This window comes from Pseudorca crassidens, chromosome 5, assembly GCF_039906515.1.
Source record: "Pseudorca crassidens isolate mPseCra1 chromosome 5, mPseCra1.hap1, whole genome shotgun sequence".
Taxonomy (NCBI): domain Eukaryota; kingdom Metazoa; phylum Chordata; class Mammalia; order Artiodactyla; family Delphinidae; genus Pseudorca; species Pseudorca crassidens.
Genome location: NC_090300.1, coordinates 77839044 through 77864673, shown reverse-complemented (window position 1 = coordinate 77864673; position 25630 = coordinate 77839044). Strand labels below are relative to the sequence as shown.

Genomic DNA, 25630 nt, shown 5'->3' with positions numbered 1-25630 from the left:
GTATGATCACATCGCCCTCCATACAGGGCCTTTCACGTTGTAGTTGATGGAGCAGTTGGTGTCCTACCTGAACTCCATGTGTATGTGTATGCACTGTACCTGCAAGAGCCTGTCCTACCCAGAACCTCACCAGCTTGATGGCCTACAGACAGCTCTGTCCATGATGGCCTCTTGGCAATGATTAGGTTGAAACCATCTGAGAGGATCTTAGGACACTGCATATTGACCTAAGGAGCATCTTGACATGTGGAGAGTAAACTCCAACCTTTTTTGACAAAACTGTCTTTAAGAAACTGGAGTTTTCCAATTTCCTTAAGCTCTTTTCCTATAATTGCTGTAAGGTGATATTAATATTTCCTATATGGGAATTCACTGTAGTTATGTTTGATTAATAATATATTATTTGATATTCCTCATTTCCAAAAAAATTTAGGATAAAAAACTTTATGCACAAATAAACTGATCTCAGTGTTATTTATAATAGTGAAAAATTAGAAATAATCAGTCCCTCAATAAGAACATGGCAAAAATAACCAATGGTGTATAACCTAATGGAATAAGTACAACTATTAAAGTATGCTAGTGAAAACTGCGATCAAATAAAATGGCAAAAAAATTGCATATGACATTATGAGAAGTGAAAAATCAGGTTACAAAATTGTATACATGATTTTTTTAACCCTGCAAAAAAAAAAAAAAAAACACCGCTGGTTATGTTTGAACAATTGAATTATGAATTTTCCCTACTTTTTTCTCTACCTTCCAAATGTAATAACATGTTATAAAGAAATCAAAACATTAAACTATAAGGCCTAAAACTCAACAGACTCGGTTGCCAAACTGCCAACTTTATTTTGTCAAGATATTTAACAATATAAAAAACTTCATATTTCTTCATGGTCATATCTTTTTCCAGCTTTCAAAGATTCAATAGTAGAAACAGCCAAATGCCGCTACAACACAGAATAAACTGTCCTAAAAAAACAAACAAAACAGAAAACAAACACACAAATCCAGAATGTTAGTACTAATGAAGGACTAAAGGCAGCAGGGACGTGAAATTAACATCTCAGATCTTTGCCAATTTTCAATCATGAAGACTCTTTCCCTTCTTTAAGAAACAGGTTTTCCAGAGTAAAATTATAAATTTGCTTGCCTCGGGGTAGCTACAAAATTGCTTGCTAAAAGGGTAGGATGAGTAAAGAATTATATTTTTTGAATGAAGAAATAAAATGCAAACTAATGTACTTTATGTAACGTTTATTCATAAAACAAGTATTCCTGTTTTTCCTGATTTATCAAAGAAATAATATAATTAAAATGCTTTGAGTTTCTTGGAGTAAATGCATTACCCAACCCAAGGATATTATAGTTTCACAAATAACGAAAATACAGCACCTTGTCATAAATTCTGGATAAGGACAAATGATATCTGGTTGTTTGTTCTTAATTGATAAAATTCATTTGTCCATCTTTTTTTTTTTTTTTTTGCAGTACACGGGCCTCTCACTGTTGTGCTCTCTCCCATTGCGGAGCACAGGCTCTGGACGCGCAGGCTCAGCAGCCATGGCTCATGGGCCCAGCCGCTCTGTGGCATGTATGATCTTCCCAGACCAGGGTATGAACCTGTGTCCCCTGCATCGGCAGGCGGACTCTCAACCACTGCACCACCAGGGAAGCCCCCACTTGTCCATCTTTTATCTCAGAATCTCAAAATGTGCTCCAGATCCTAGTTAAATTTGTTAAAACACTTTTTAGGTACTTATTACAGGAGTTCCACCTGCCTCAGCATCTCCTAACTCACCAGCCTCACCTTCAGCCTGGCAATGATGGGAGAAAATATGAGTTCAAGTACCCGATTATTAACCAAAAGCAAATTCCGTGGTTAGCCCAGTTCCCTGGCTTCTTGGAAGGGATTACTGTAAGCTGTGTTCTCAAACAGTGCTATCTGTGGTGAGGGACCTATTTTTTTGTTTGTTTTAATTGCCAATCCCTTATGAACTGATACTTTCATAAAGTACAATAGAAATTAATAACTAAGAAAATGAAATGAAAAAAGAAACATACAAATATAACCAAAACTTATTAGATTCAATGAACATAAAATTACTTTGTCAAATTCCATGAACGTTTCTAAACCCTTACACGTAATTTATGTACTTATCTTATTGAAGACCTATAACAAACAGTTCATTGACTGGCACTGGTCTGTGGACCCCACTTTGACTGGCACTGTTCTTACAATGCCACCCAGAGTTCTCCATCAGGACTGAGCCCTGGTTATCCACAGCAATTATCAGCTCAATAGTATATGCTTTTCTCTCCCCTCTCTTATTTCCTCATATTCTATTGGTCCTTCCTGGGATCTTCTCCCAAATAAAGTACTTTAAGTTCTAAAAAATTAAGCCTAAATAAACACTCAACAAACTGAACTAAAGATACAGTAGACTAAGTCAGCAACCTAGACCAGGTTTTCAAAAATTATTTTTAGACAGCGCCCCAACTAATCCTGTATTCTAAAACCTGATCCTGATAATCTTTAAAGCAGCCACAACTACTGAAGCCCGCATGCCTAGAGGCCGTGCTCTGCAACAAGAGAAGTCACCGCAATGAGAGGCCCACGCACTGCAACGAAGAGTAGCCCCCTCACCGCAACTAGAGAAAGCCCGCGCACAGCAACGGAGACCCAATGCAGCCAAAAATACAATAAATAAATAAAAATATAAATAAATTTATTTAAAAAAAATATATATATAGGCCACTACAGAAGCTGGCACATAATAGGAGCTCAGAATTATTTGTTGAATGAATGAACTGTATTATATAAGGACTCAGAAATATGCAGTTTTAACTCCAAAAAGCAGGAAAAACCACTACCTGAGCTTTATTTACCCTTCCCCTAGAAAGCTGATAAATGAAGATTTACATAGTACTTCCCACTGTTCAGCCTTTGATCCCTAGGGCAGTTGAGCATAAAATAAAACTTTGGTAGGACCATAGAATTTTAGAGCCAAAAGGTACCTTAAGATCATCTACACAAGCAGCTTCCATACCTGGCAGTAAGTATAATCATGTGGAGAACTTTTTTAAAAATTCAGAGTCACTGATCCAACCCCTGGCTTGTTTGATCAGAATCTATTGAGCAGAGCCTTGGCATCTGTATTTTAAACAAGTTCCTCAAATTATTCTTAGGCAGCCAAAGCCAGTCTTTAGGAAAATCTAGTACAGCTTCCTAGTGTTACTGATACAACCACAGAAAAGTTCAATGACTTACCTAAAGTCATTTAATTAGAAAGTTACAGAGCTAGAAATGGAACCTCTCTCCTAATTCACCCAATCTAGTTCTTTCCCACTCTACTGTACTTTAATTCTGACTCTACTAATTCACAACCTGGGAGCATTTGGATAGAAGGTGGGAATATTTCTGGAAGCAAGTATAAAATAACAACATATGATTAAAATACATGACATTCATGTCAATAACATACCAATGTTTAAATGAAACCTCTTTTTAAAAATTCCTCTTTTGTTTAGTTTTGAGAAATAGCTTTAAGATAAAGTAATTAATTTTATTACTGAAAGAAAAATCACCTTTGCTCATGGAATCCCTGCCACCCAAATTTCTTTGCAGCTTAGCAAACGGCTATATGTCTATTAGCACCAAATAAATAATATACGATTTCCACATCCAAACTTGTGAAGAGTTACATCATAAAGTATCCTTGCCTATAAGCAGCACTCTATGTTTCTGCTTTAATAACACAAACGAACAGTAAAATCATCTTATCCAGAAGAAGTCTCAGACAAATGTCTAAAACTAAAGTGTCCTCAGGGACTTCCCTGGCAGTCCACTGCAGGAGGCATGGGTTCAATCCCTGGTTGGGGAACTAAGATCCCACATGCCGTGGAGCACGGCCAAAAAAATAAATAAATAAAGTGCCCTCACATCTTAACAAATAGTAAGTGATTTGATTTGGAATGCCCACGTGACCTTGAGAAAGGAAAAAAAGGGTTCCAAATAGGCTTACATTCATGAAAACATCATGAGTACAGTTGTCAGCGTCAGCATCCCAGAAACAGCGAGCAGCCATGCTAAAAAGTCAAAGAATAGAGTATTATCAACAATATAACAAGGATCTGAACTATATATATCTGCCACAAGCAAAAGTTTTCCTTGATACATTCTTATACATCAGTGCTTCCAAACCTTTTCACAGAATGAGATGACATACAGAAAATCATATTTGTACAGCAGAGTATACTGGGTAAACTAGAAGGGACTAGAGTCATAGATGAGGCTGCTTGCAGCTGGAGGTGACCAGCCCAGGGGTCTAGCAGCCTCAGACTCTGATGGCTGCCTGATGGCCTAAGTCACTGGTAGTCTGGGTGGGAAGCTCTGTTATAGATTATTTCAGATAAGATATCTATGTATGACTTTTAGAGGAAATAATACCTAAGACTTATGGCTAAAATGGGCTCAATTCCTGCACAATAATATGAGAAGGTAGGTCTAGAAAGGACCCAACAAATTATTTAGCCCAACCTGATCATTTTAGAGAGTCACAGAAAACAAAGGGGCAAACTCTGAACTAGAATTCAATCTTCTAACTAATTCTAAATCCAGTATTATCTCTAGAGGATGCTATACAACCTCTAAGTTGTAAAATTAGCCATTCTCCTCTCCCCAGTTCTTGGATAAGAAAAAATGTCAGTAAAAATAAAAGCCTATTTAAAAGTGGAAACAACTTAAATACCCAGAAGTATTGGATTGGTAAACAAAATTAAGGTATTTCTTAGCAATGAAATTCTATGCAGCCATTAAAGGTATTTTTTACAAAAAAAAACTTTAAGAACATGAAAAGATGTTCACAATAAAATGTTAAGTTTAAAAAGTAATTTTAAATTTTTTTAAATTAAATGTGTGTATATGATACATCATTAACATTTATTGAGCACTTACTTTGTGCCCCACTGGTCTAAGAGCTTTACATGTATTAACTCAATCCTATGAGAAAGGCATTATTATTATATCCATTTAATAATCATGGAAACTGAGAGTCAGAGAAATTAAGTAAACTTGTCCAAGGTCATTTATGTAGTAAGTGACAAAGCTTGGCTTTGAATCTAGGTGGTTCAGCCTCAAGTCTGTAGAGAAAGTTATATATACACCATGCTATATTGGTTTAATTTTAAAAGACTTTTTTTTCAGTTTTACATAGAAGAGCTCCCCCCAGCCTAATATTTCACACATTTTTAAATCAAAAAAGTTCCACCTATTTCCAAACTGTAACAGTATGAAATAAAATTAATCTACTTAACTGATCAGTCAACAAGTATTTATTTAGCAAGTACCGTTTGTCCAGAAAGAATAAAATCCGCTTTGCCCTCAAACAATTCTCAGCTTAAATAGGTGAAAAAAAATTAATACACACCAAAAGAATAAGATAATGTATTGCTGGTGCTGATTTATAGGCTATTAGGATTAAAAGGGATTATAATGTCTATCTAGATCAAGCCTTCAAGTCCAAGATGCACAATAGTTGAATTAAATCTGTAGAAGTGCTAAAGAATTTTAGAGAATTTAGAGAGGAGAAAAAGCCAAAGAAGATTTCACGAAGGAAGTAGTGCTTAAGCTGAGCAGAACCAAGTGAAAGCATGAATACAAAAATGTGTTTAGTAAGTATTTGTTGAGTATTATATACGAGCAAAGTGCTAGGTGCAAATGATACAAAGATGCATAAAATACAGTCTTTGCTTTCAAATTGTGGTCTCTTTACACAATTTCCCAATAAAAGGAACCAGAGCTCCTTGGAGAAATGGCCAATTCTAGGGCCACGGCTGTAAATGTACAAGATAAACCTGGGACACTTGGGTCATATCAAAACCCTGGGCTATATCAAAAAGAATTTTAACCACTGCGCCACCAAAACCCCTGGTGGTGCAGTGGTTAAGACTCTGCACTCCCAATGCAGGGGGCCTGGGTTCGATCCCTGGTCAGGGAACTAGATCCCACATGCATGCTGCAACTAAGAGTTCGCATGCCACAACTAAGGAGGCCACCTGCCACGAATGAGACCCAGCGAACCAAATAAATATTTTTTAGAAAAGAATGTTATATTTAAAAATATACATACACACATTTATGTATATATATATATTTTTAACACATATGTGTATATATATTTATATTGATAAAGTTATGTCAAAAGACTTAGAAGAAATATGATGGAACACTTTGTAGCAGGCCAATGCTCCCACCAAGTCAATTAGAAAAAAAGAATAAAATGAATCAGAGAGCTGCTGAAGCAAATAGGACTAGGGGAGCCAAAATTCCAGAGAAAGGTGAACCACATGAGGTAAGTTGATATTCTGCAGCAAAGTTCTCCCTGGGGCATTTGCCAGCTCTGGGCACAGAGCTAGAGGCTGAGAGCCTGGGCTTCGCCCAGGTACAGGACCAATTACTAAGGGAAAAAGAAACCAGCAGAACTGCTGGCAGTCTTGCAGGGCTGGGTGGGATAAAATTGGAGGCTTGAGGGACCAAGATCCATGTTTAAAAGGAGAGAGTAGAACTGAGCCGGTCACATAGTAGGTTTCCTCTCAAGACATGTGCTGAATTCTGAAACTGCATAAGCAGGAACCTAAAAAGCTATATGTGGTAGGCAAAATAATGGCCCCCCCACCAAATATGTCTATGTCCTAAACCCCAGAACCTGTGAATATATTACATGGCAAAAATGGTTTTACAGATGTGTAACTAAGGATCTTCAGATGGGGAGATTATCCAGGTGGGCTCAATGTAATCACAAGGGTCCTTATAAAAGAAAGAGGGAGGCAGGAAGGTCAGAATCAAGAGATATCTGAAGAGGCAATGCTGTTGGCTTTGAAGATGGAGGAAGTGTTTATGAGCTGAAGAATGCAGGTAGCCTCTAGAAGATGTAACAGGCAAGGGAATGGACTCTCCCCCAGAGCCTCCAGAAGGAATACAGTCCTGCCAACACCTTGATTTTAGCTCCACAAAACCCATTCTGAATTTATGATCTCCAGAACTGTAAAATAATATATTTTTGCTTTTTAAGGAAACTATTCATTAAAAAATAAGCCTCTGAAATGAAGAATAGTTTAATCCTGAGGAAAGGACTAAAAGTCAGTACCTGCTGAGGCTGGGGTTCCAATGAACACTCCAGGTTCTTCGTTGAAAGATCTGAAGGGCTATGTTCAAGACAGAAGGGTGAGCTAAAGATAGAGACTTATCAAATCAGCAACCCAACCTCAACTCAGCTCAGTATCTGATTGGATTATGGTAAGTAGCCCATATTCTACCTGAATTACAAAGGAAAGTGTTAAACTTCTCTGGAGGAAAATAATATTATCTGGAAGTTTTACAGGTTTTTTTTTTAACACAATGTCCAGGACTCAAACTAGGCATGCCAAGAGACAGAGCCACATGAAAGATTAACAAGACAAAAAAATAATCAAAGGAAACAGACTCACATGTGATCCAGTTACTAGGGTAAGCACTGTTATGACCAAAATGCAAAAAAGGAGGAGAGAGGGAGGATGGAGAACATAGATAAAAAATAAAGAATTTCATTATACAATTAGAATATACAAAAAACAATTTTTATGAAAAAAGAATTAAATGGGAATTCTAGACCTGAAAAATATAATAACAAATTAGGAATTCAGTTGGTGGGTTTAATAGCAGATTAGACACAATGGAAAAGAGGATTGGTGAACTGAAGGACAGGTCAATAGAAAAATATCCAAACTGAAGCACAGAGAGAAAAAACAAAAATTCAGAAAAGAGCATCATAAATTACAGTAAAAAGATCTAAATACTTGTTATTGGAGTCCATAAAGGATAGCAGAGAGCAAATGAAGCACAGGTAATATTTTAAAAGATAATAGCCACATATATAGCACCCAGATCTTAGTTTCTAATGCCACTCTGCCATACAATGAACCAAGGCTCCTTAGAGAAATGGCTGATTCTAGGGCTGGGGCAGGGAATGGATAAGGTGGGACATCTTATAGTGCCAGTAAATAAGGTTGTGCTCAAAAAACCCACAATAGTAGGGTATGTGAAAGGGACCCAGTAGTCAGCTGAAAGAGCTCTCAATAGCCAAAGCTGGAAAAATTTGAGCAACAAAATAAATAAAGTAGTACTGGATTATAATCCAAATTATAAAAATCCATAGTCCATACTGAAATAAATAAATGACTGAATAAATAAATAAATGAGAGAGAACAGACAAATCTCTTATGCTGAAAAATTCCAAGTAATTTATGTAGACACTCTGCCCTCAAGGAGGTGGAGCATAACTCCTTGCTCCTTAAGTGTGGGCTGCACATAGTGATTTCTTTGTAAAAAGTACAGTATGGAAAGGGGAAGAAAGAGTAACTTTATAGTGAAAAACCTGACAAATACTACTCAGGCAGGGATCAAGGTTAACATCAACAGTAATATGTAATGTTGACAGTATGTACCCTGAAATGAATGATATAATGAGAACAGCATTTTACCTCTGTGATCTTCCTCCCGAAAATCTATAATCCCAAACTAATCATGAGCAGACAAATCCCATTTGAGGCATATTCTACAAAATACCTAACCAGTACTTCTCAAAACTGTCAAGGTCATCAAAACCAAGGAATGTCTGAGAAACTGTCATAGCCAAGAGAAGACTAAAGAGACATGTAATGTGGTATCCTAGATAGGATCCTAGAACAGAAAAGGGACATTAGGTGAAAACTAAAGAAATCCAAATAAAGTATGAACTTTAGTTAATAATAATGCATCAATATTGGTTCATTAATTGTGACAAATGTACCATACTAATAGAAGATGTTAATAATAGAAGAAAATGGATGTGAAGTAGTTAAGAACTCTCTGTACTATCTCTGCAACTTTTCTGTAAATCTAAATTATTCTAAAAGATTTATTTAAAAAAAAGAAACAAAGATAATGGTTAAGACTTTTCCCAATCTGATACAAAACAGATTCAAGAGCCCACAAATTCAAAATGCCCTGAGAACCCCAAGTAGAATAAGTACAAAGAAAACCATATATCATCATAGTCAAAAGGCAATGAGAAAAACATTTTAAAGTGGCTAGGAAAAAAGACACATCACCTCCAAAGGAACAATAATAAGACTTAGAGCTGATTTCTCAACAGAACCAACTGAAATCAGAGGACAATGTAATCACTTCTTTAAAGTACTGAAAATGGAAAGGCATATATGCTTTCCTTCTATCTCTTTCCCTTAAGGAATGTAAATAAATGTAGTATTGAGCCATCTTCGACCATGCAGATGAGGACACAGCAGAGCAAGACAGGAGGGCCTATATCCTTGACAGCAGGGAAGCACCTCACCAGGCTGGGACTCCTATCTGGTGTGTTTTGAGAAGAGAAATAAAGCATCTGTGTTTTTTCAAAAACAAAACAAAACAAGGAATGAAGGAAGGGAAGGAAGGAAAGGGAAGGGAGGGGAGGGGAGGGGAAGAAGAAGCTACCAATGGCCAAAGATGGGACAATTTGAGCTTCAGTGAAGATACTAACTGCAATTGATTTAAACACATCACATATATTTAAAACCATGGGTTCATGGATAGAAAAAAAACTCATTGGTAACCTTGGGAGGATGCTAGGGAACCAATTCATTACTCTGAAAATAGGTAAATTTATCCCTCCTTTCCTATACAAACTGTATCTCATTGTAATGAAACAAATGAAAAAAAAAAAGTCATTCTTTTTCTTTTTTTTTGCGGTACGCGGGCCTCTCACTGCTGTGGCCTCTCCCGTTGCGGAGCACAGGCTCCGGACGCGCAGGCTCAGCGGCCATGGCTCACGGGCCCAGCCACTCCACAGCATGTGGGATCTTCCTGGACCAGGGCACGAACCCGCGTCCCCTGCATCGTCAAGCGGACTCTCAACCACTGTGCCACCACGAAAGCGCAAAAAAGTCATTCTTAATAGAAGAATTCCAGCTTATAAATAAAGAACAATGATAGAAGATCACTATCTTGTAACCTGTGATGAATAATGGATCTAGGACAGATGCTAAAATCATTAATGGTAAAGCTGATAGGGAACTTTATAATAGATGGATCTATCCAACAACATCTGAACTCCATGATCAATCTTAACAATAAATATAGGAACAGCCAGACATTTTTGTGCCTCCTGATAAGATGCAATAGAATGTATACTAAACACCTATGTACTATTCTTGCCCAAAACTCAAATCTATCACTGATTAAGACTAGATCTGGGCTTCCCTGGTGGCACAGTGGTTGAGAGTCTGCCTGCCGATGCAGGGAACACGGGTTCGTGCCCCGGTCTGGGAAGATTCCACATGCCGCGGAGCGGCTAGGCCCGTGAGCCATGGCCGCTGAGCCTGCGCGTCTGGAGCCTGTGCTCCGCAACGGGAGAGGCCACAACAGTGAGAGGTCCGCGTACCACATTAAAAAAAAAAAAAAAAAAAGGCTAGATCTAACTACTTATTTACAAGAAATACAGGAGCTAGAAGACGTACTAAACAGTACCATGGGGATACAATCCTCAAATACCAGAATGTAGGAAACTCTACAAGACAAACAACCTAATTTCCTCAACAAATAAATGGCAAGGTTAAAAAAAAGGGGGCTGAGGGAGAAGAAGTAAAATGACAGACTAAAAGAAACTTAAGAGACATATTAACCAAATGCAATGCATGGACTTTGTCTGTATCCTGACCTGAACAAACTGTAAAAAAAAATACACATACACACGCACAAAAACACACATATACATACATGCACATGTATATATGAGACAACTGGGAATAATTAAAAGCTAACTGAATGTTTTATAATATTAAGGATTTTCAATATTTACATGTGATATTTTATTATGTTGAAAAGGGCCCTTATATTTTAGAGATATATACTATTGTATTTACAGATTAAATGATATGATGACTAGAACTTGCTTCAAGATAAACTGGTGGGGTCAGGGAGATTAGATGGAGGTATAAATTGAAACAACATGGGTGTGTGTTAATAACCTTAAAGATAAGTAATAGACATATGGGAGTTCCTTAGTCCATGTACTTTTTCATATGCCTAAAATTTTAGATGATAAAAGTTTTAAAAGGAAGTGGGGAAGGCCTTATATGCCATGCTTTAGAGTTTAACCTGATCACATTGAACAAAGTCAGTCAGGACAAGTTTGAGGAGTTTATACTATACACGATTTGAAATAAACTCTATAGAGTTTATGAAAAGGAGGTGAGGGTGTACTTCTGGGAGACTGGTCTGCTGTGTAAATTGCAGAGGAGAGAGATCAGAGTCTGGAAGTGCTGATAAGGGGCTGCTAAGCAACCCTGGCATCCAGGTTACAGTGCGTGCAATGAGAGAGAGTAATGGCTACATAAGATAAAAGAGAGTTCCACACTTTGAAGCCTGAGTCAATGGAATCTTGGTAATAAGGCAGGAGACAGAGAAATGAAAATGAGAGGCTTATTTGAGGAGAGGAAGGGGAAAGAAATATGCAACTCTATTTGAACATATTGACTCTGAGATGACAGAATAGTAAAGTATTTCTTAGTTTCTCTGTGGTGAAGAACTCTACTGAAGCCTTTTGACCTAATGGTAGAGGGCACCATGGTGAAGAGTACTGTGCGAGGAGTCAGAAGCCTGGGCTCTATTAGTGAGCCTGACGCCAGCCAGATCTAGAATTTTGGGCAAATCATGCTGAACCTCATAAGTGTCATCATAAAATAAGGGGACTGGACACCAGAAAGAATCTGCATTCTCTTCCCAAGCTAACATTCTATAGTGAAAATTCTCAGTGATAGTATCTACAAGGTATTTTTTTAATTCACCCAGCAAATATTTTCATACTTTCTTATAAAATACTGGACTAGGCACTGTTTACAAAGGGAAACAGGAGATTAACACTTGGGCACAGGAAAAGACAGGAAATACAGATTTTGAACTTGCCAATACAGGAATGATGGTTTGAGGTAATGAGAATGAATGAGTTCATTGAAAAAGCACACAGAAGAGCAGAAGAATAAGAACTGAGCCTTGAAGAAAGCTCACAGCTGGGGATGTAGGGGAGAAAGAGGAACCAGTTTAGGAGAGAATAATCAGTTAGAAAAACAGAAGAGAAACAAGTTACACAAGTGACATCAGGGCCAAAAAAACCAGAGTGAATTTTAAAAAACAGAAGCCCAGGCCAATAACAATAGCTATGAAAATTGTCACTCAGACAACTTTAAAAATATTAATTTAGGAGAATGGTAGGACCAAAAACCAGGCAACAAGGAATATGGGAGGAAACATATATACATAATCCTACACTCTCTTTGGGAGCATATATACATAAACCCTGAAAGACGTACTAGCCTACAGATACTATGAGAAGTGAATTACCCCATGGAGTCCACCCAGACTGTCAACCTCGCTGCTCAGTACCAGGATCTCTTCAGTTCACAGCTGCATTTTATTATACCGTCCATTCCTCTCACTCTTGCAAAGACACTGTCTTACTGGATTGTCGAGAAGATGAACACCCAATAAGAAATATATAAAAATAAAAAGAAGAAGGAAAAACCAACTACTCACAATACACCTTCCCCTCTTTGTTCTCCAATCACTACTTGCACCACCATTTTATATCGGTCAAATCCCATTTCTGGAAAGAAAAAATAAGAAAGTTATCTATAAGCAAATATATGGTAAAATTACTTAATGAAGGCAAATTTGCCTAGAAATGAACATAAGCATTCAGTCTACAAGCACTTACTGAGTATGATTATAAGCTTAGGAGTCAGACTTAAGGACAAATTCTAACCATAAGCTTAGTAAGTGTGTAACTTTAGACGAGTTATTTAACGTTTTAGTTTAAATCTCCCTCAACTGTTAAATGGGAATATCACTACCTTCCTCCTGGGCGTGTTGTGAGGAAGTGGGTAGAGACAAGCTGCCTCCTGTCTCTACCCATTTCTCTTCCATAGTAGACTCTCAGTAGGTCTTAGCTTCCTTCCTTTCTCCCCTACTCTAAGTCAGGAAATGAGCTAGGCCCTCAAGATACAGAGATAAATAAGATGCTCTTCTTGCCTTAAAGAACTCATAGTAGTTGGGAAGGCAAACATGGAAAATAAAATGAAAATGCAATGTAGTAATAATTCAAAGAGAGGCATGTATAAGGTACATTAGGAGCACAGAGCTGGATGGCTCCTCCCTTTGACTGGGCAACAGGGAAGGGATGACCAGAAAAGACTTCTTGGAGGATACGATAAGTGAGCTGAGTCCTGAAAGACGAGTGAGAATTTACCAGATGGACAATGTTTCTCCATTCTATGGAGGGGGATAGCATATGAAAGACATAGAGCATGGGATCTTTAGAAAACTGCAAGCTGTTCAGTAAGATAGAAAATAAACCATAAGATTCTGGAGAACACTGGTATGGCCTAGGACAACTCAGCTGCTTCCCCCAAAACTATACTGCTGAAACAGCAAAATCATGAAAATTCTCCCCAACAACAAACCTGGGGGACAGAAAACTGAATGGGCATCTTTATTTTCCCTCCTTTCTGATCAAGGAATAGGGGAAACAGTGAAGAAGAAAAAAGTGAAACAGGCAAAGTTGAGACAGAGCCAACCCCTTTTTTTAAAAAAATAATCTTTCTCTTAATTTAGTCTTATTTCGTTTTTTTATATATATAAATATATTTATTTTATTTATTTATTTTTGGCTGTGTTGGGTCTTCATTGCTGTGCATGGCATTTCTCTAGTTGTGGTGAGTGGGGGCTACTCTTTGTTGTGGTGTGCGGGTTTCTCATTGCGGTGGCTTCTCTTGTTGCAGAGCACGGGCTCTACGCGCATGGGCTTCGGTAGTTGTGGCACACGGGCTCAGTAGTTGTGGCTCGCGGGCTCTAGAGCGCAGGATCAGTAGTTGTGGCGCACAGGCTTAGTTGCTCTGTGGCATGTGGGAACTTCCCAGACCGGGCTCGAACCCGTGTCCCCTGCATTGGCAGGCAGATTCCTAACCACTGTACCACCAGGGAGGTCCCAGAGCCAACTCTTTTTGATGAAAGTAAAAGCTCCAGGATTATACAGTAAATTAGGCAAACAATCTGAACACTTATAGGAACCCTTCCATTGTGGGACATGAACCCTAATGCAGTATACTTAAGATCTCAGAAGGAGACAGAGCCCAAGTTATTTTTAAAAAACAATGCGCACAGCTCAGCTGAGCTTCCTCCTTTCTCTACCCATTCCTCTTCCTCCTTTTCTCATACCCATGCTTTAGAAATGTGGCTAGAATATTAAATGCTCATCACTTAAAACACAGTTCTGAGGGAAAAATAAAATAGTCTTAGACACCATAAAACTCCTAGAAGACAGCATAGGCAAAACATTCTCTGACAAAAATCATACCAATGCTTTCTTAGGTCAGTCTCCCAAGGCAATAGAAATAAAAACAAAAATAAACAAATGGGAGCTAATCAAACTTACATGCTTTTGCATAGCAAAGGAAACCATAAAAAAAACAAAAAGAAACATACGGAATGGGAGAAAATATTTGCAAATGATGTGACAGACTAGGGCTTAATCTCCAAAATATACAAACAGCTCATACAGCTCAACAACAAAAAAACAAATAACCCAATTGAAAAATGGGCAGAACACCTTAATACAGACAGACATACAGATGGCCAGTAGGCACATGAAAAGATGTTCAACGTCACTAATTATTAGAGAAATGTAAGTCAAAGCTACAATGGGGTACCACCTCACACCCGTCAGAATGGCCATCATTAAAAAGTCTACAAATAACAAATGCTGGAGAGGGTGTGGAGAAAGGAGAACCCTCCTGCTCTGTTGGTGGGAATGTAAGTTGGTGCAGCCACTATGGAAAACAGTATGGAGGGTCCTCAGAAAACTAAAAATAGAATTACCATATGATCCAGCAACCCCACTCCTGGGAATATATCTGGACAAAACTATAATTCAAAAGGATACATGCACCCCATGTTCATAGCAGCACTGTTCACAATAGCCAAAACATGGAAACAACCTAAATGTCCATCAACAGATGAATGTATAAAGAAGATGTGGTACATATATACAATGGAATACTACTCAGCCATAAAAAAGAATGAAATAATGCCATTTACAGCAATATGGATGCAACTAGAATTTATCATACTAAGTGAAGTAAGTCAGAAAGAGAAAGGGAAATACCATATAATATCACTTATATGTGGAATCTAAAATATGGCACAAATGAACCTATCTACAAAACAGAAAGAGACTCATAGACATAGAGGACAGACTTGTGGTTGCCAAGGGGGAGGGAGGGAGGGAGAGGGATGGACTGGGAATTTGGGGCTGGTAGATGCAAACTATTATATCTAGAATGGGTAAACAACAAGGTCCTACTGTATAGCACAGGGAACTATATTCAATATCCTGTGATAAACCATAATGGAAAATAATATTAAAAAAAGTATGCCTCTATGTGTATAACTGAGTCACTTTGCTGTACTGCAGAGATTGCCACAACATTGTAAATCAATTACACTTCAATAAAAAAAATTAATAAAATAAAATAGTCTTAGATACACTGGGAGGAGAGTAAAAAAAAAAAAATTCACCCACACCACATCAGAACAAAATTAAAAGAAGCTGAATGGCAATATGTAAAGGTACAACAGCAAAAACAAACCAAAGAATAACACGAAAAGAAACGTACTGCTTAAAAGACCAAAAAACTCAACCTAGGAGATAATATAAATCAAGGAACAAAGAGAAATTCCTCACAACTGATTCATAATATAGAAAAACATAAGCCCACAAATTCAGTAAAATAAGAACTCAATCAGATTACAAAACAACAGAAAGATGAAAGGGGAGATTATAGGCCTAGGAAACAAACTGAATACTCATATGATATTAGTGCAGAGCTAATCAATTAAAAATGGCAAGAGAGGGGCTTCCCTGGTGGCGCAGTGGTTAAGAATCTGCCTGCCAAAGCAGGGGACATGGGTTCGAGACCTAGTCCCGGAAGTTCCCACATGCCACGGAGCAACTAAGCCCGTGCGCCACAATTACTGAGCCTGTGCTCTAGACCTCGCGAGCCACAACTACTGAAGCCTGCACGCCTAGAGCCCGTGCTCCGCAACAAGAGAAGCCACCACAATGAGAGGCCCACACACCACAACGAAGAGTAGCCCCCTCTCACTGCAACTAGAGAAAAACCCACGCACAGCAACGAAGACCCAATGCAGCCAAAAAATAAATAAATAATTTTTTTAAAAAATGGCAAGAGACAAGACAGACACAAATTAAAACAAATACTGACAAGGTGATCACAAGTATATGTCAAAGAAAAAGGAAGAGATTACAGCAAAGATAATAGATGTGGAAGACAGAGATGATTCAACGCATCAATATTTGGTGTCCTAAGGTAGATAATCTAACAAATGGAACCAGAAATGTACTCAGAGATAGAAGAAAATTTCCTTGATATGGAAAAAATAAAATCTGCAGATTAACAGACATAAAATGCTCAATACCAAGCCATACCCTAGAAAAACTACTGAGCATCAAGGTTAGGGACAGGATTCTTTCTGCAGAGAACGTCAGACTGGCCTCAGATTTCTCCACAGTAACATTCAATGCAAGAAGACAGTGAAGCAACATCCACAAAATTCTCAAAAAATAATTAACTCAAAATATTATATTCATCCAAAATATATTCTCGTTTAAAGGCATTCTCAAACATGAAAGAATCCAGGGAATACAGCATTTCTGAGCCCTCCCTGAAAAAATTTACAATAAAATCTCATCAGGTAAGAATTGAACCAGAAAAAAGAACTCAGCAATGGAAATAGCATGGTGAAAGGACTAAATAGTGGGCAATCATTCCATTTAAATATAGAATGAATGCTGTAACACTATGGGAAACAGTCTATAGTATACCATTGTTTTTAAAGTATTTATCTGTATATATACATAGAAAAGAGGACTGGTATGATGGTCACGTAATATTAATGATTCTTCTTGGGTGGGGGCATTAGGAGTGATTTTTCTAATTTTAATTATTTTTCTACACTTTATTTTTTTATAACAAGCATGTATTTTTTTACAATAATTTAATAGTGAATTTCATTAAAAATCTGAAAACAAAAATGCTAATATACTAAAGTTAATTTGGATGATGGAAAGAGAATTGCTATTTTATTCTTAGTATTTTTCTATATTTTTTATTTCTAAAAATTAAAACATATTAATAAAAATACATCAAAGTATTAAATAGTAACTACCATGGACAACAGACTTTTATATCATTAAAAAAAACACTTTATGGGCTTCCCTGGTGGCGCAGTGGTTGAGAGTCTGCCTGCCGATGCAGGGGACACAGGGACACGGGTTCGTGCCCAGGTGCGGGAAGATCCCACATGCCGCGGAGCAGCTAGGCCCGTGAGCCACGGCCACTGAGCCTGCGCATCCGGAGCCTGTGCTCCACAACGGGAGAGGCCACAACAGGGAGAGGCCCGCGTACCGCAAAAAAAACAAAAAAAAACAAAAAAAAACAGAAAAACACTTTATGTGTATTTTCCAGGTTTATTACAATGAAAATGTATTATGATTACAAAGACATTTCTTCCCTCCAAAAAAAATCTTTAGAAAAGAGTAAATAGGGAGTTCCCTGGTGGCCTAGTGGTTAGGATTCCGGGCTTTCACTGACGTGGCCCAGGTTCAATTCCTGGTTGGGGAACTGAGATCCCGCAAGCCGCGTGGTGCAGCCAAAAAAATTAAATTAAATTAAATTTTTAAAGGGTAGATAGAAAGGACTTTTCAGATTGTATAACACTATTAACAAAAGAGACTGAGAGAGGTAGAAAGACAAAGAACAGGGAGGAAAAGCACAAGATCTGCTCTGCAGATGTAGAGTGAAGCAGGAGTGGAGTGCTGAGTAGGGCAAGTAGTTAAGGATTTGGCAGGAGAGATGCCCTGAGGTCAGACTGTGAGGGTACTGATGGGAGGCTGAGGACTTGTTATCTTGGTAGAAAAAACAACCAAAAATTATGGGGGAAAGGAGCCCCTGTATTTTCTGGTCTTTCTGCATACTGGGAATTCTTGGATAGTAGTTCGGTACAACTAGGTATTTCACACCTTTGCTCTTTCCCACCATCTACAAAAACCTACATGAGTAAAAGTTACCAAATAATTGAGATGACTAGACAGTGAAGAAAAATGTGTGTTTAATAGAATCCACAGTTATGTTCCTTATTTAAAAATAAAGAAGGAGGGGGCTTCCCTGGTGGCACAGTGGTTGAGAGTCCGCCTGCCGATGCAGGGGACGCGGGTTCGTGCCCCGGTCCGGGAAGATCCCACATGCACATGAGCCATGGCCACTGAGCCTGCGCGTCCGGAGCCTGTGCTCCGCAACGGGAGAGGCCACAGCAGTGAGAGGCCCTCGTACCGCAAAAAAAAATAAATAAATAAAAAAAATAAAGAAGGAGGCAAATGAGTAAAATTGGATGTTTGAAGGGAACGAGTCATTTCCAATTACCACCATTACCTTTTAATTTATCTTTAATATTTTCTGATAAACGTTTTGTGAGCTGAGGCATTTCTTCTGGAGAGTATTCAGCATTTGCCAGTTCCTCCTTGAGCACAGCATGGATACAGTCTCTAACCACAGAGGGTCTGAACCTAAAAGAAACAGTTTGAAACATCCAGTTGGTAATTCCAAAACCCTAATTTACCTTCGCAGCTTAACTTCCCCCAGTTTTTTGTCATGACAACCATTTATTCCTTCTTTTTCATATTTTTATTATAAAAGTAATAAAAAAAAATTAAGAAAACAAGTCATAGTGCAAACCTGTATCTCCAGCCTCTCCCTTGAACTTCAGACCACATATTCCCACCCATATTCCATCCAGATGTCTAGTAGGCAACTTAAATTTAATACATCCAACACTGAGCTTCTGATCATCTCCTCTCCCCAAAACAAGGTCCTCATCTCAGTCAATGGTAACTCCATTCTTCCAACTGCTCAAGCCAAAAACCCTGGTGTCAGTTTTGTTGCCTTTCTCTCTCACAGCCCTCATCCCATTCATGAGCAAATCTTATCAGTTCTACCTTCAAAATAATCTAAAATTCAATCACACTCACCACCCCACTACCACCACCTTGCTCCAAGCTACCACTACTTCTTTCCTGGATTACAATGGCCTCCTAACAAGTCTCTCTGTCTCTGCCTTTGTCACAAAATCCTGTTCTCAACATAGCAACTAGACTGGTGCTATTAAATACATGTCAGATCATGACACTCCTCCGTTCAAATACCCCAAATATTTCCCACCTCACTCAGAGTAAAAGCAACATTCTGTTATTGCAAGGTCCCATATGATCTACCCTACCAAACTCGTTGACTTTGTTTTCTACTACTTTGCCCCTAGTTCTCTCCACTCAGGCCACACTGGCCTTCCCTATGTTGTTTGACCACACCAGGCATGGAAACCTCAGTGCTTCTGCAGTTGCTGTTAACCTCTGCCTGAAATTCAATTCCTCTCCTTATATGCATAGCTCCTTCCTTTCTTTCAAGTCTTTATTCAAAAGTCACTTTCCCTAGCCACCCTCTCTAAAACTTCAAACCACCCTCCTACCACTTTATATCTCCCTTCCCGGTACTTATTACTATCTGATACACTATATGGTTCACTTAGGCATTTATCTTGTTTGTTGTCCTTCTACCCAGCTAGAACACAAGCTCCAAAGAGCAGAGATTTTTATCTGTTTTGTTCACTGTTATATCCCCATTCCTAGAACACTATCCAGCACATAGTAGACAATATTTTTTGAAGAAATTAATTACTGAATAAATGAAGACAGAGAAAAAATTCTCCCCTCATTTCACCACCCTAACAATACTATTAGCATTTTAGTTGTATTTATTACATATTACAACACTAGGTTCCTTTATCTGGGCTATATATATATATATATATATTTAATATTTATTTATTTAATTTGGCTGTGCGGGGTCTTAGTTGTGGCACATGGGATCTTTGTTGCTGCATACGGGATCTTTAGTTGTGGCATGCGGGATCTAGTTCCCTGACCAGGGATGGAACCCGGGCGCCCTGAATTTGGAGCGCAGAGTCTTAACCGCTGGATCACCAGGGAAGCCCCTGGGCTGTATATTCTATCAGTTGATTTGTCTATCATGTGCCAAGTTACCAGAATGTTTTAAGTTTTGAGTTTATAATGTGGTTTGGTAGTACTAGCGGCCCCTTATTTCTTTTTAACTGTATTCTCTTTAGTCTCTTGCTTGCTTATTCTCACAGGTGAACTTTAGAATCATGGACAAATTTCTAGGATTTGATCTGTTCAAAATGTGGTCTTCCTATTAACAAACATACTATATCTGGCTCTTCCCTTAAGCCTTTTCCACTCTCAGTAAAATGCTAAAAGTTTTCTTCAAACGAGTCACAAATAATCTCATAGAGCTATTCCTACATAACATATATTTGTTGTTAATCTTGTTCTGTTTTACAACAGAAATACAGGTGAATGGCATTCTATGTATTTAGAATCTTTTACCAAGATAACTGAACATATTTTTTTAATGTCCGTTCTACCCACCATAAAACTGCTACATGAAATTTTTTATCACATTATAACTAAAGTTCCTGGGTTCTAGTATTTGCCAAGCATTTGATTCAGGAATCTAGTTTCAAAAAACAGAGGAAGGAAAAAAAAAAAAAAAAAAAAAAAAAAAACAGAGGAAAGGCTTAGGAAAGTCATTCTTTTAATTATTTTTTTTAATCTTGTGAAAATGAAGTTAGTGATGGATCCTACAGCCCTAACTGACTGTCCTCTGCAGGAGACGTTTTGCCTTAATTCTGGGAAGGTATTAGGGTGGCAGGCCAAAAGCCTCCAGATACTACTTGGGTAAGACTGTACACATACAGGTCTCGCGCCCTGAAGAAGAGTAAGCGCTTTCTGGCACACGTATGCACACAGTAACCCTCGAAACAGGGCTGAATGGCATTCGATGCAAGCCGCTTGTTTTCTGCCATGCAACTATCTCAATTCCTCTGTGCCCACATTCTGGATCTCCTAGAGTCAACCATCCATACTGTGCTTGTCTAAGGGACTACCTCCCGGCGCGTTAACCCTGCAACCGCAGGTCTGGTCCTCTGCTGCCCCCTGCAGCTGGGAGCCCAAGGAGAACAGCGCCCCACCCTCTCCCGCCCAGTCCCTCCTTCCCCGGTCCTGTCCATTCCTCCATCGCCTGTTCCCCCGCAAAACCCGGCCTCCTCTCCGGCCCGCCCCTCTGTCTCTAGCCCCGCCCCTCTCTCCCGCCCCGCCCCGCCCCACCCCGCCCCACCCCGCCCGTCACCCGCGGGTTCCTTCGGGACGCCCCGGCTATCAGGCAAGCTCTGCCTGCAGGAAGCATCAATCACGCAGGTCGGCCACGCCGCAATGCGTCTGCTACCCGCCTTTGCTGGAAAATGGGCCGCAGAATATAGGTATTCTCGGACTCTCCAGCGTTCTTCTCAGTCTCAGGTAACCCTTCGACCGCAGAGAAGGACGTGCGCTTTGAGAAGGGTGCAGCGACCGACATGGCCTAAGCTCCTTGGCCCCGTATTTCTCCCGAGGAAGGCTTAGCTCTCGGCGCCACGGAGCTGGGAAATGGTCGCCAGGGCGACAGCGCCACCTTTGACCCTATGTGCGGCGGCTGCGCGCTCTGCGCTGTGCGACCCGCCCTTCTTGTCGTGCTCGCACTGCCCTACCCGCGCCTGCGCGCCGGATGCTGGACCAGAACCGGCGGAGCTGCAGTGACCATAACTTCGGCAAAGAGTGGTTTGTTTCTGTTCCGTTTACAAAGCACTTAAACACGCGTCAGCTCTTATTAACCGCGCTGCAATCTTAGAAAGTGACACAGAACCTGAGGCCCATAGAGGCCCAAGGATACACAGCTAGTAAGCAGCCGGTGAAACTGAGCTGGACTCTGGGGTGAGGGGTGGGGGGCGGTCCAGTGACAGATCCTGTGAACTTGGCTTCTTGCTTGTGAAAAAAGCTTTAGTCTCCTAGGCCTTTCCGAGTTCTAAAGAAAAGACTCTAGCAGTTAATGTTTCGAAAAATGGAAAATTAGTCAAGCAAGAAAAGTAATAATAAACAATAGGTCAGCCATAAAAAGAGTTACAGGATTCCTATCTTCTCCTTGAGGGATATAGGTAACCTTCTGATGCACATTCTTTTTTTTTTTTGATGGTTGTACAACATTATGATTGTATTTATACCCTTGAACTGTACACTTAAAAGTGGTTAAGATGAAAATTTTTGTTACGTGTATTTTACCACAAATAAAATTGGGGGGAAAAGTACCTAAGGTGATTGATAACCTTTGACTCCAGCTAAGAAAACATTGCCCTCATCCACTGCTGATGCACATTCTTAAATTGTTTTCACAGAAACCAGGACCCCCACCAGACGGAAACTGCTGACTGCAAATGCTAGACCATAGACTGGCTGGAGCCAGAGATTCGATGATTGAGATTCCTGAAACTTCACCCAGTTACCTCACCACTAACCAATCAGAAGAATGTCCAGGAGCTGATCACACACCCTGGGACCCTCACCCTTAATGTTGCACTGAAAGCCATTGGGGAATATGAGTCTTTTGAACACTAGCTCCCCATCCTCCTTGTTTGTCACCCTGCAATAAACGCTGTACTTTCCTTCACCACAACCCAGCATCAGTAGATTAGCATTCCGCAATATTGGCAGAATCGAGCAGTTGCAAAAAGAGACCATATGGCTCTCAAAGTCTGAAATATTATTTGGCCAGGCAAAACTATAAAAAAAAAGATAACTAAGTGAAAAAATATATAATCTGGGCCTTTACAGAAAAAGTTTGTGGTGTACTGATCTAATCCATAATTGCCAACCTGCAGTTCCCCCAGCCTCACCACACTCCTGCTCCAGGGCAAAAGTCAGGAAGGAGCAAACTTAGGATGCATTTCCTGCTTATGAGCACCAGTCCTGGTCCTATTTTAGAAAGCTGTATTATCCTGCCAGCTTCAAAAACTAAGAAGAAATTCCCCCAATATGCATCCTGAACAAAGATCCCAAAACAGGAGAGAGGGAGGTGCTCTGCTTTCCACATTTCACAATGAAGGAGCTGTGGCATCACAGTTCTCCACCCACAGCATCCTGTGTCTCCCCTTTTGAGCTTCTATTTCCTCTGATGGAAAAATGCTTCCTTCCCTCTTTGCTGGGCTAACCATTTCAAGAATCAGTTCAGACATGACTGATGCCTTCCTTCATCTCTCACAGATCCTCTCCTTAGAGGTTCCTGGTTCCTTCAAGCTCTCATTACATCCTGGCTTGACCTCTAACATGGTCCCTACCATATGACATTCAAATTATTAGTAGATGAGTTTCCCTAACATGACCATGAGCTCTTCAAGGACAGGGCAGGGCCCAAGGGCAAGGACCATGTCTCAGTCATTTTTGAATTCACAGCATGCGTGGCAGTGCTGAGCACACAGTGGGCACTCAGTATATACCACTTATTGAACGGCACTGAACACTGGTGGATTAGTCAGCTCAGGCTGCCATAACAAAGTACCACAGACTGGCTGCTGGCTGCTGTGTGGTTTAAACAATGGAAATTTATTTTCTGGACGCTAGAAATCCAAGACCGAGGTGCCAACAAGGTTGGTTTCTACTGAGGCCTCTCTCCTTGGCTTGCAGATGGCTACCTTCTGGCTGTGTCTTCACATGGCCTTTTCCTCTGGGCTCTCATGGAGAGACAGATCTGGTATATCATCCACTTTCTTTTTCCCCACATCTCTTTAGCATATACTAAATTCTCACAAATATTTATTTCTATCTCTGAGCTCCCTAGTCTGATGCATAAATTCGTCCATTTAATGTACTGCACTGTTTGAATTATTGTAGTTTTATATTAGCTTTTAATATCTAGTAGAGTTAGTCCCACCTCACTGCCTTCTTCAGAAATTTCCTGGCTGTCCAAGCTTGTTCATTTTTCATGTGAACTTTAAAACCAGCTTATTCCATATCCTCTTCCACCAAATCTTGGTGATTTTATTCATCATGTTAAATTTATAGATTAGTTTAAGGGCATTTATATCTTATGATCCAAGTTCATGGCATGCCTTTATATTTGTTCAAGTTTATTTTTTATCCTTTAGTAATATTTTAGTTTTCTTCAATAAGTATTTCACATTCTTGTTTTGTTGGTAACTAGGTTTTTTCTTTTTTTCCTTTTTTGTTTCTAATGTAAATGGGAGTTCCCCATCTGCATACCTGTTAACTGCTTGTTGTTTGTATACATGAAGATTTTTGATTCTGTACATTTATTTTGTACCCAGACATTGTATGAAATTCTCTTATTGTTTGTAATATAATTTATTTGGGTGCTCTAGATGTGTAATCATATTGTCTGAATATAATGATAACTTTACCTTCTTTCCTATTTTATATCTGTTAATTTCCTTTTGAATACTTGCTTGGGCTAATACCTCAAGAACAATATTAAATGATAGTGACAATAGTGAGTGTCATCATCTTATTTGCAACCTTAATGAGATTGTTTCTAGTATTCCTTCATTAAGCATGATGCTGACTTTTGAGTTGAGATAGATATGTTGTATTATGATAAGGAAGGACCTGTCTTTTCTCATTTTCTTAAAGAGTTTTATTAAGAATATATGTTGAATTTTATCAAATGCCTTTTCAGCATTTATGAAGAAAATCATTAGGATTTTTTCCTCCTTAAATCTATTAATATAGGTGAATAAACTTTCTGAAACTTAATCATGCTTTTATGCTGGAAATACACTCTTACAATGTCATTTTTCTAGGTATGATTGACATATAACATTAGATTTATTTCAGGTGTACAATATGATTTGATTTTTGTATATATTGCAAAATGATCACCACAATAAGTCTCATTAACATCTGGCACCATACATTAGTTACAAAAAAATTTTTTTTTCTTGTAGTAAGGACTTTTAAGATTTATTCTCTTAGCAACTTTTAAATATGCAATACAGTACTATTAACTATAGTCACCTTGTTGTACATTATATCCCCATGACTTAACTATTTTATAAGCAGAAGTTTGTACCTTTGACTCTCTTCACCCATTTCTCTCACTCCCCAGCCCCAGCTCTGGCAACCACTAGTCTGTCACTGTATCTGTGAACTTGGTTTTGTTGCTATTGTTGTTGCTTTAAATTCCACATGTAAGTGATATCATATGGTATTTGGCTTTCTCTGACTTATTTCACTTAGCATAATACCTTCTAGGTCCATCCATGTTGTCACAAATGGCAAGATTTCATTTTTCTTATGGCTGAAGAGTATTCCATTGTGTGTGTGACTGTATGTGTGTGTGTGTGTGTACCATATCTTCTTTATCCATTAATCCATTGGTGGACACTTGGGTTGTTTCCATGTCTTGGTTATTGAAAATAATGCTACAGTGAACATGAGGGTGCAGATACCTTTTTGAACTAGTGTTTTTGTTTGCGTCAAATAAATACCCAGAAGTAGAATTGCTGGATCATATGGTAGTTCTTTTT

General features: G+C 39.0%; 1 protein-coding gene and 1 long non-coding RNA gene across 5 annotated transcripts; one reads left to right on the top strand and one right to left on the bottom strand.

The window, feature by feature from the left end:
• Window positions 1-828: 828 nt before the first annotated feature.
• On the bottom strand, window positions 829-21755 carry DYNLT2B (dynein light chain Tctex-type 2B). 4 transcript variants are annotated; one of them, XM_067738558.1, is made up of 6 exons: window positions 21512-21755; window positions 18583-18716; window positions 12611-12680; window positions 7152-7209; window positions 4029-4092; window positions 829-975 (listed from the first exon to the last, which is right to left on the bottom strand). In XM_067738558.1, the coding sequence occupies exons 1-5, from the start codon at window positions 21634-21636 to the stop codon at window positions 4063-4065; spliced, it is 417 nt and encodes a 138-aa protein (XP_067594659.1). In that variant the 5' UTR covers window positions 21637-21755; the 3' UTR covers window positions 829-975; window positions 4029-4062. The 4 variants fall into 4 exon arrangements, with proteins under 4 accessions (XP_067594659.1, XP_067594658.1, XP_067594660.1 ...); XM_067738559.1 differs by lacking the exon at window positions 829-975 and adding an exon at window positions 2716-3157; XM_067738557.1 differs by lacking the exon at window positions 7152-7209 and having other exon boundaries at window positions 21512-21754.
• Window positions 21742-24594, top strand: LOC137225088 (uncharacterized). The gene is made up of 2 exons (XR_010943681.1): window positions 21742-21875; window positions 22487-24594. It is a non-coding gene; the product is annotated as an uncharacterized lncRNA (long non-coding RNA).
• The last annotated feature ends 1036 nt before the right edge of the window (window positions 24595-25630 follow it).

Coding starts and splice junctions, on each gene's coding strand:
- DYNLT2B (XM_067738556.1), bottom strand. CDS start 21,636: ATGTCGGTCGCTGCACCCTTCTCAAAGCGCACGTCCTTCTCTGCGGTC. Junction 18,717..21,511: donor CGGCCCATTTTCCAGCAAAG/GCGGGTAGCAGA, acceptor TGTTTCTTTTAG/GTTCAGACCCTCTGTGGTTA. Junction 4,093..12,610: donor CAAAGAGGGGAAGGTGTATT/GTGAGTAGTTGG, acceptor TTGACTTTTTAG/CATGGCTGCTCGCTGTTTCT.